Source organism: Moschus berezovskii, chromosome 27 (genome assembly GCF_049115385.1).
Source record: "Moschus berezovskii isolate FMDL1 chromosome 27, NW_MosBer_1.0, whole genome shotgun sequence".
Lineage (NCBI taxonomy): Eukaryota > Metazoa > Chordata > Mammalia > Artiodactyla > Moschidae > Moschus > Moschus berezovskii.
In genome coordinates this window covers 5,903,587-5,914,768 of record NC_142486.1, presented here as the reverse complement: position 1 = coordinate 5,914,768, position 11,182 = coordinate 5,903,587, and the positions used below count along the sequence as shown (strand labels likewise).

Genomic DNA, 11,182 nt, shown 5'->3' with positions numbered 1-11,182 from the left:
AATTCCCATGTTGATTCTAGTCTTGCCTGAGCATTTCCTCTCACAAAATACATGCAGTAGTTCTTGTCAGCCCCTTCAAAATATTTGGAAATTGCCACATGATTGTCCCAAAGGTCAGCTACAACAGTTTCACAATCTTGTCTGAAAGTTGTTTCTGAATCTTGCAATGTGAAGTGTAACATGACTTTCTGAGGGCTCGGTTTCTTAAACAAATCTCCATACTCTGCCATATTCTCCCCCTTAACTCTCTGCATTACTCAGTTTTCTTCTGTTTTGAAAGATTTGGTTTGAAAAGAAAAAAAAGGGGGGGTTCCCTTCCCTTTGTAGCAGAAATCTGGAAAGCAAAATGCTACGCTGGTTACTGTAAGTCCCGGCTCCCTCTGTTTTGGAGAGGGTGGTTGTGGTTCTCTCCAAAAGAGCTGCTTTCAGGATCTTTGTCCCTTAAGTTTCACTTGCTTATTTTTGCTGCTATCACTATGCTTTGCCAGTAGAGGGTGATCAAACCTTGATTTCTCTTAAAACAAGGCACGTTCCTTGCCCATCACAGCTCTAAAATTTCCTTACCCCCCGCCCTAGGAGTCTACCTGTATAGCCTGTCGGGAAGTTGCAAAGACATTCATTCAGCTAAAGAAAATGAAAAGAGAATCAAGGTGATGTAGTTAGACAACCCCATAGCTTAGACCTGGAACTCTGTGCTAATGAGCCTTGGGGGACTTGAATATGCAATTTAATTACCTGGAAAAGGGGCGTAATAACAACCTCCTCTGACAACTTTAAAGCGCCTGGATCACAGGAGAGTGAACTAGCTTTGTAATTAGCTGTACCAATACTAAGGACATTTTAATCTTCAAAACTCTGGGCTACAATATTTTTTCTCATCTCCTGTGTTTTAATGTCGGCCTCCCACGCCCCACCGCCATGGATGTGGCTCTGCCCATCACAGATCGGTTTTTTTGTTATCCTACCTTCTCTGGAGAAGGCCACCTGTCTTCTTAACAAGAGAAGATAAGTTTCCTGCCAAGACTTTTACAAGAGCAGGTTGCCAGCTCATTGCCCCTTGTTGTGGAAGAACCCAGAAAAAAAACTGCATTCTCTCTGAGTAGATGGAGATCACAAAGGGCATGTGGCCCAACCGTCCCACTTGCAAAATCCCTTCCTGCCCAGGACCCCAGGTGTCACAGCTGACCTGATTCGATGCAGCAACCTGCTCTGGCTGACTTGGCAAGAAGTTTCCTTCTCCGTGTGACTTCCACTGGGGTCACTCCTGGTTGTGCAGCTTGGGCCCTACAAAACCCCAGGGCACCACCATTCATCTCATCAGGGAGTTGTAGGGTTTGTTTTTTAATATTTGGCTGTGCTGGCTTTTAGTTGCAGCATGTGGGATCTAGTTCCCTGACCAGGGATGGAAGCTTTGCCCCCTACATTGGGAGGGTAGAGTCTTAGCCACTGGACCCTGAGGGAAGCCCCTAGAGTTGTGTGGTTATCACAACTCACCAGCACAAGGCAGCCACGTGTCTTGAGGAAGAGGTGCCTTTTTCTAATTTGCCTCTGCCAGGACAATTAGAGGCTGAGGCTGGGCAGAGCTGGTTTTATGCATCTGCCTTACTCATTGCAGAGCCTATTATTCCTGACACCCAGCACGTGGTCTGACGTTTACTGAAAGGGATTTCAATCTGTTTTCTGGAGTCGGGCAGGACAGACTGAATCTCTCTTCTGACATGACAGGCCTTTAGATACTTGAGGGTAGAGACCAAGTTCTTATGCCTTTTTCCCTCACCAAACAAAACCTTTCATTGCACACCAGAGGTGGTTTTGTTTTTCCCTCCTATGGTTGATGTCTTTTAAAATGCGAGTCCACAACCAAATGCAGGGTGCACAGTGACTCAGAGACTCAGACCAGTGCCTCCCGTGTTCAGGCATCTGGAGTGGAGGCTGTGCTGAAGACACAGGAGTCTTGGGAGGTGGTGGCGGCGACTGCTGATGAATGGACATGCAGTTTGGAAAGGCCTCTTAAACTTGTATCAGCAATGTCCATTATTCCAGGGCAAATACTGTTCCTTTAGGACCCCTTTAGGATATGGAAACTGAAACTCAGGGGAAAACAGAACACTGCACTTCTCTCTGGTTTCTAAATAGAGTGAAAAAAATTATTTAAATGAGACAAAGCAAAAAAAGTTTCTAATAAACAAGGTTATTAGAAGTCATAGTTTAAAGATCTAAACTATCAGTTTTACATGCTGTTCTTCTGTTCTGTTCCGTCGCTCAGTCGTGTCCGACGCTTTGCAACCCCGTGGACTGTAGCCTACCAGGCTTCTCCGTCCATGGGATTCTCCAGGCAAGAATACTGGAGTGGGTTACCATTTCCTTCTCCAGGGGATCTTCCTGACCCAGGGATCAAACCCAGGTCTCCCGCATTGGAGGCAGACGCTTTAACCTCTGAGCCAACAGGGAAGCCCCTGTTCTTACCATTAGGATATTCTGTTTTCTAAGATTCATAAAGTGGTCAAAGATTATTTTAATGTTTTCATTTTATGAGAAAATTATGTTTTAGGAGATTGTTAAAAAGCATCTTTATTCTGTGGCTTCTCATTCTGCTGCCCTGTTAGAAGCTACCTAAGCTCCTGAGAAATTACTTAGGACATGTCATTTGGGTGAGGGTTGTTTGTGGGTCACAGTGCGTGTATTTGACATTGAAATTATACTTCTCTTTATCCAAAATGTACATTTTATGCAACCAAGGACAACAAAACACAAACATCCCAACTACTGCCACCTAGAGATGATAATTTATTGTTTTACCAAGATTTGGAAGAGAACACAAAGAGAATATTCATTACAAATCCCCACCATCTCCTTCCCCGACCTCACTACTCTTATTTCTGTCAGACAGCACCAGCCTCCTAAAGTGGACCATTGACTGTAAGTGTGTATTAGTTTCAGTTTGCTGCCATTTTTCATGATCGAAACTTTTAGCTTCTGAGCCAGTTTTCAAAAGACTTTTCAATGGAGGAGTTTCCTACCTTTAACAACAACAAAACCACTTTCCCTCTAAGATCCCATTACTTACCGAAAGAAGCCTTTCCAGAAATGTTAATGAGGATTTTAAATAAACAAGTTCACTTAAAAAAATCATTTACTTAACATCTACCAAGCACCTGGACTCTTCAAAGACCAGTGAAATGAAAAGGCCAGACTTGAACAGCAATAACTTAACTCTGGGGGTGTACAAAGACAAGTTTCTTCTTTTGGTCTAATTTATTCTAAACGAAGAAACCAGGAACTGACAAAATAGGAAAGGTTTATTTTATCCAGTCTACAGATAAACAAGACAATGCCTGAGTTAGTTCTCTATATAGATTTAGGCTTATCGTGTTGACCTGGGTGTAATCATCTCTATTTAACTAAAAGCTAATAAAAATACACATGTTCATTTTAAAATAATTGCTGATTTTGCCTGCATATCCCACCCCTTGCCCCTAAACTCACAGATTTTCCTGTATCATCACAATCCATTTCCTCCCACCCAGCCCCCTCATATATCTGTTTTCATGTAAGAACCCCTACAACCAGCAGAAGCATCTCTAATATGCTTTGTCCTTGCTCGGGTGGGGCAGGGGCCAGGTGGAAAGGCGGGCGAGTACTGGTCCACAACTCATGGCCAGTCTCTCTCCTCTCCCTCCCCCAGGCTCCCGTCACTATTAAGCAGCTGGAGTCTGTCTTCTACAACCCTCTTCCTCACTCTCCTTCATGGAGCATCTGACCTTGTTGGGAGACTAACCGAAAGCAACTTGGGGGCACCTGTGGCTGCCCAGTCCCTTCCCTGGACCAAAGGAACTTGAAACCCACATCTGACGCTGAAGAAATCCCAGTTTCAGCATCACCTTTCAATACCTCACAAACTTACTCTGCATCTTAACACACTCAGCCTGACTGCTTAATGAGTGCTTGCTGAAGGGAGAAAATTTAAGTTAGGATCAATTAACTTTGCTGATTGCTGTGCAATTTGAAGTGAGTCAGGATTCTAGTAAATGGAGGTGAGAAACTCAACAATTAAAAAAACCTGTTAAATAACAGACCATTGTTCAGAAGTCAATCTAATGTCCACTCTTTACCTTCCACAGGTTCAGGATAAGAAAAAAACACGAGGTTTGTGGTATCCACTATTAAACAGAACCAGACAATATGAAACTAAGTTCTCATGTTAAGACATTCTTATTATGTGATGTCTAAAATATTTCCCAAACTTTTGTTTGACCTGCAGAATCGGAGATGGCTTACCTCCCTATAACATCAAGTTTGTTTTTACAAAACTCTGAAAAGTAAAACAGATAATTTCAGTTTTAGATATAATAAAAAATTAATTTGAATAGCAAAATAAGTAACTACTTTTCAATGTACAGTAGTGTGTCCATCCCAGGAATGCAACCCAAATGTTAGAGAAACTTTTTAAACAATGCTTTCTATTATGTTCTCCAGCAGTAGCTGAAATAAAAATCTCCTCTTAACGTCTACAAAAACATCTATTTCTACCACTTACTTTCCTTTTCTCTGATTCTACATTTTGCTTTGCAATCTGCAGACCTGCATTTGGCTTCCCAGTTCAGGCACCATGGCCCCGTCACCGCTGTTTCTGAGCAGTTGCACAGAGTGGGACCAAAAACACATGGCTTCTCTGGCAGGTATTGCTGTCACTGTCTGACTCCAGGTTAATTCTGTTACACCAATTAACACGATGATTCTTCTGTGAGGGTGGTAGGATGAACCTGGTTAGCTAGCTTTACATGAGTTCGTCAGGATGACCAGACCCTGCAATAAAAGGTGATCAGCTCTAGGATAAAGAACAGAAATAAGTTCTTTCTCAGCTGTGAATCTTCTCAAGCCCTTTCTTAATAATCACAGGCCGGGGAGGTGAGTGGGATCAGGGGAGGTATACAGAAGACTCTTGTACACAGGAGGTATACAGAAGGAATGCTGCAATGCCAGGGCCTGGATGCATCTGTGTCTATTTTCCAGGGAAAAGTCCATCTTGGTGTTTTCCTACCCCACGTTTTCTCAACACAGAGATGTAAGAGTTAGTGGGGGAAGCAGGATGATGCTTTACACCATTGGTCCAGGTCAAGATAGTAAGTGGTCCTCCTGGCCTTCCCAGTCCATTCCCTACTCTCAACTCATGGAGCAGACTTTCTTCTGCCCCCGACAAGCGCAGAGAACCCACTCTCCTTGCTTGAAATGGTGATCTGGCAGCTAAGCGTCGAGTTTCTGGCTGTGGAAACTGCAGGTGTCTATAGCTAACTGTTCCACTTTAGTTCCCTATTCACCTGTCCCTCTTAATGAATCTACTCATTCCTAAGTTCTGGACTTGATAAGCACCAAACTATGAGGGTGTTTTTTTTTCCCCCCTCATTCTTCCCTCTCCTCAGTTCTGTGAATTGACTTTTTGTCTATGTCAATTTCACCACTCACTCCAAAACATTGCTCTTTTGGAGTGATGTGTTCTGTCAAATAGATTAAAATAAAAATACATCATCTGGTACAGGGAGTATACAGACTAATAGGGGCTGGAGGTACAAAATACAGACACTGACATTATGATCATACAAAATATACAGAAGTACCCAACATCAACAATTTTTGTCAGAAATTGTACATTTTGCTATTTCTTTAGCATTTCCCCACATTTTTTCTTCTTCTGTGGATCCTCTGCAGTTAAGATTCAGCTTTCTCCACAGTGTTTCTGAAATTCATAACATGACTGGAACACACTGAAGGAATTCCTTTTCTGTCCAAAGCAATGAGTGCTATACATGGAAAGTTTTCCTCACATATAGTATTAACAATGTTTATTTACAGTGAGCTTTCTGATGCTAAGAGCTGAAATGTGATTAAAGGCTTTGCCATATTTATCACATTTAAGAGGTTCTTTCCTGGAATGAATTTTCTGATGCCAGGTAAGATGCGAACTCTTATCAAAAGGGTCAACCTGTCTGTACATCTTTAGCACAGTTTCACTTTTATGCCTTTAATAAAATAATAAGTGCCCTACATATCAAGATGCCTTATGCATCTGCAGTCTCAGGCTTTAGCCTTGCCTGCCAGGATGAAGCAGAAACAAATAAATGCCTTGCAACCTGAAGAATTTTACTTCTCTTCCTGGCAAGGTTAAGGTATATTTTTTAAAACCTCTCAAAAATTTCCACTGGGTCAGCTAGCATGCCAACAGTTAACTAGAGTCCTTAAACTGTTAACAGACTTCAGCCAGTCGAGGACTTTCAAATGACGATTCCAAGCACTAATTTAGGTGCTGTGAGCCTTTTGGATCAAGACCCAATTATACTGTGTGCTGAGCAGCTGATCAATGAATGCAATGCGAATAGTTTTAATAAACAGCAGTAGCCTGCTTTCTTCAGATGTCTTCAAACAGCTATTTCAAGGAGTCCATCTGCTGAAGACCTGGAGCAACCCCCATAGCTGTCCCAGTCAGTACGATATCCCAGGAAAATGGGAATTACATATGGGGGAACAGGTTATAATTTCCAGAAAAAGAAATGATGGCAGAATTATGTTGGCATGGAGTTGTGGCTCAAAAAGGCCAACATGGACCCAACCAACATTTGTTCCCTCTTCAGAACAGGTGGTACTTTGATCAGTGTCTGGAGTAAGCACCTCACTGCTTTCCGTAGTTCCCTGGCAGCAGAAGTCTTTGCTCAAACGCACCAAGTTCTCTACTTGACTATCCTTGTCTTACTCTGAAGAAAACTCCTCAAAGCAGTTTCTTCTACCTTCCCTTTTCTCTTAAAAGTCAGTCAGGTTTGCCCTTCTGGAGTATCACTCCTTTTCTTAACCTGGTTGGATAAGACTACCCTGGTCACCAGCTGACCTCGGTGAAATTCCCCCAGGCAACACTGAAGCAACTGCTCAGGAGCTGCAGGGAAGCTGGGGGCGGGTCCAAGTTACAGAGGCCAGAGGATTGGTGCTGTTTGGCCTGGAGTTGAGGCTACAGTTGCCCCCACCTCCATGGCTCCCCATGAAGCTGACACTGTCTCACGGGCTTGGGTTGTTGGCTGACAAACAAGTGATGAATGACAGTTTTAGTTTTTGACGGAAAATGTCAAACTCTACATGGCAGGGGGTGGGGAGTCTCCTATCATGAGGCTAGTCTTCAGGTATGTTCTCAGTTTGTTTCTAGGTTCCTGCGTGAGCAGTCACCCCTACCTGAAGCCCTGGTGACTTCTGATGTAGCCCACGCTGCTGGGGCTCGTTTATGTGTATCCAAAAATAGTCTGTTATGAGCTTCTAAAAGAAGGGAGTGTAACCTCCTGTACAGATGGTGGCAAAGATCAAAGTTTCACAAGCACACCTCCGTCTTTAGTGATGAGAAACAGAAAAGACACCGTGCAGAATGACTGCGACACCACCACCTACATCTCAGTAGGTTGGTGAGCTTCTCGGAGCAAACAGACATGTTTAGTGACTGCCAGATAATGGTGTCAAATGCTTTTTCAAAGTTTCTGGAAGGGTTGGGGGAAAAAATATTCCTTTTTCTGAAAAGCAACAGAAATCACATCTTCTGAACTTTATTGTTTAACGTTCCACATGATTCAGAAAGTGCTCCAATCATCACGGCGTCCAGCAGTTGACTGACAGATTCTGGTGAACATCTTTGCCATAAACGGACGTCCAACAACAGCCTAAGTGTCTTTCTTTTTTTAAGATGATGACAACAAAGTCACTTTTGACATTCCCTGGTACTCACTCTCTGATCTGGATCCAGATAGAGTCTATGCCGGTGGTGGACTGCCACATTTATCTTCAAGACAAAAACAGGCATGGGACTTTGGAGCTCGAGCAATGCCCTTGGCCCTGAAGGTCTCACCTACCTTGGCCCGGCCTACCGTATTTCAGGTACTCCTGTAAAAGTCCTGCTAGAAGTCAGGCCTAAGCGGCACTTCTTACATGTTCAGCACTATGTCCAGGGCTGTCCAGGATATAAATATAAATATACCCCTGACAGGAGAAGCGTCTTCACACATGGAACAATGAAGGATTACAGACAGTATGCGATCAAGTGCTAACTCATGGAGAGGTGCACTTCAGGTGCACTCAGGAGTGCGACAGCGCTTTAGGGATTCAGGGATCTCACAAAGGGAGAGCAGAGGTTTGAATCACAGTTGCCGTTTCAGCAGGATTTCTCTCCGTGAGGAGGACAGAACCACCTACCTTTGGAACTGCTGCCTGGTGCACGTGTACTCTCCCTTTCAGGAAGAGATTGAAATCTTTGGTTTGATATGGATGAGCGCAGTCCTAGATTTCTACAGCTTTGGTAGGCTACCAGTACCTGGACAAAACTTACCATATCTATGTAATTAGTTTGAGCAGCAGGTCTCCATGTAGTTTGTTCAAACTGTCCCTCTTTTTTGAGAAATAAGGTTCAGCAAGATGCTGGCCAACTAGGGTTTGCCTGTGGCAAGCAGGTTTTGGACATCAGTGTTATTTTCAAAGACACGATCTCAGTCTTTCAACTATATGGTATGGTTGTGGAGAGTCCAAGGGTGCCTTAGAGGTACCCTCATTACTGAAAGCCTTGATGTTTTCCTGTGTGTGTGCTTCTATCCTGTGTGGAAGTAGCGTGTGGATTACATCCCGAGTTGAGCATTTCCCTACAGGGGCTTTGGAGGAACTACCGGCCTACAGACTAGACAAAGGCAGAACACTGCTGATGTAGCTGTAAGGATCCTTGAGTGTGATTTTCTTTATAACCTGTTTAGGCTTTTTTTTTCCCCTCCATGGGCACAAATCTCTGAAATCATTTTAGAAATGAAAGGAGGAAATGGCTTGACAAATGCTTTACACACAGCTTTTCAGGAATGCTCCGAACGCGTCGAGGGAGGCCGGGCTGTACTCTGAGGCTCGCTCTCTGGTGTGGATTCTGTGATGCAGGGTGAGGGTTGAGCTCCGGGTGAAGGCCTTGCCACACTTCGTGCACTTATAGGGCTTTTCTCGGGTGTGAATTCTCCGGTGCAAAATAAGGTATGAGTTTCGGTTGAAAGCTTTTCCACACTCACTACATTCATAGGGCTTCTCCCCCGTGTGGATTCTCTGATGCTTAGTGAGGTCTGAGCTCTGGCTGAAGGCCTTCCCACACTCGTTACATTCGTAGGGCTTCTCCCCAGAGTGGATTCGCTGATGCAGAATGAGATTTGAACTGTGACTGAAGGCTTTCCCACACTCGTTACATTCATGAGGCTTCTCTCCCGTGTGGATGCGCTGATGCAGGACGAGGTTTGAGTTAAGACTGAAGGCTTTCCCACACTCACTACATTCATAGGGCTTCTCTCCAGTGTGGATTATTTTATGGCGAATAAGGCTTGAACTCCGTGTGAAGCATTTTCCACATTCATCACATCTGTGGGACTTGGTTCCCGTGGGAACTTCCTCGGTGGTGGTGAAGTTGGAGCTCAGACTGAAGCTTCTTCCCAGACCCTTCCCCTTCTCCCTTGGGCCTCGCTCTCCTGTGCTGGGTTTTTTCTCCTTGACTGTAGCTGGCCCCGAGTCTCTCTTTTCTTTCCCAGCTTTCTCCTCAGGGTTTCTCTGCTGCCTTTCTACCACTTTGCCCTGCTGTTCACGCTTTTCTCCATCTTTCTGGAATTTTCCTGCAGCCTCCCCACGTGATGCTGAGTCTTCTGCACTTTCAGCCTTTGAGGTGGACTCCTCATTCTCATTCCTGTTTTCACAACCTGACACAATAAATAGAAAATACAAATAGCACCTTTTTCTTTTGAATATATGGGTTACTCAAGTGACACTTTTCCAGGAAGCCTCTACACACCTGCAAAATGACCTCACACTACAAACTGTAGACAAAATAGTAGAAAAAGGGAAAAAACATAGGGACAACAGGGAGAACTGGGAAATGTGAGGGCAGGCAAAGAGTGGGAAGGGCAATGCAGGGTGTACAGAAGCTGGGAACAAGCAGAAGGAACAGACCAGGCGAGGGAAGGGGTGAGACATCAAGGAACATAAGAGGTCACAACGCATGGTTCTATAGTTGGTCACCCAATAACTAATGTGAAAGAACCAATACACATTCAAAAAAAAAGTTTCAGTTTTAACTTAGTATTTATGAAATTAAAAAGAATCTGGCAGGTGACGCGCACCTTCAGACACATGAAACAGTTTCTCTCCACTAGGGAGAAGACAGGTGATGTGCTCAAGTAACAGGGCTGAGGGAGAGAAGCTGGTTGGGGCATCAGTAAATGTAACTGAGACTTTCACCGACAGATGACTAAGAATCACTAAGAACAAAGGAAGTGAAAACATGTCTGGAGATGGCTCACAAACGATGCAATGTAAGAAAACAAGATTTTACAAATGCAGAGCTGATCTCGGATTTCAGCAAAAACTGGAATATATTTTTATTGTGGACTGCTATATTCTGTGTGCCACCCTGTTTTTAAGTAGAGACTAAAAACTGTTCAGTACAAAAACACTATTTTATATGTTTACTTTTGTTTAGGAAAACAACAACAACTAATCCAAATAGGTTTTTCATTCATTTGGCGTTAAGAAACCTCTCCAAGTGGGTGTGCCCTACCTTAACACAACCTCCGAAGGAGCTAGATATCTAGCCCCTGACTTTAGTGATGAAACCGCCATAAATACGGACCCAGTCATAAGGAAAATGAAACTGGTCTATTCTTCTGAATTCCAAGCCTAGGTCCTTGATGATCTGGATGGTTCCCTATGTTTTAAGTTAGCAACAGGTGGGCACTACCCAGCTCACAAACACAGATCAGTATTTTGGCTTAATTTTCACCTCGTCCAAAGAGCAAGTATTAAGAAACGAACCCCCGCTAACCCTATGGTTCAAAACAAAACTTGAAGTTTCTGTAGTAACGTCCTCTCTTCCTAGTTTCCCTTCATTCACATACCCCTTGCTCTGCCCAGGCAGAAGTCTCAGGAAGTGGGCTTTCCCTGTGATAGGACTGATTTGACAGTTTTCTACAGTGAAGTCTCCCAGGGTTGAGACCTAACAGAGACAGAGGAGATTGTCAGCTGCGTCACCTTGTCTCATCCGGTTGATGCCTCTGAGAACTTCTTTGTTCTTACTACACACTCAGGAGCCAGAGCTCTTCACAGAAGATCACCATTAAGTTTGGAACCTAGGAAACCTGACCCTGAGGGA

General features: G+C 43.8%; 1 protein-coding gene across 5 annotated transcripts in view; it reads right to left on the bottom strand.

Moving 5' to 3' along the window:
* Positions 1-2,764: 2,764 nt before the first annotated feature.
* The window catches only part of ZKSCAN1 (zinc finger with KRAB and SCAN domains 1), a 32,519-nt gene continuing 24,101 nt past the window's right edge, over positions 2,765-11,182 (bottom strand). For all 5 annotated transcript variants that reach the window (XM_055410228.2, XM_055410232.2, XM_088832994.1 and 2 more), the window contains one exon: positions 2,765-9,734. In XM_055410228.2, the coding sequence (XP_055266203.1) occupies positions 8,845-9,734 (890 nt within the window). In that variant the 3' untranslated portion in view covers positions 2,765-8,844. The remainder of the gene's footprint in view (positions 9,735-11,182) is intronic.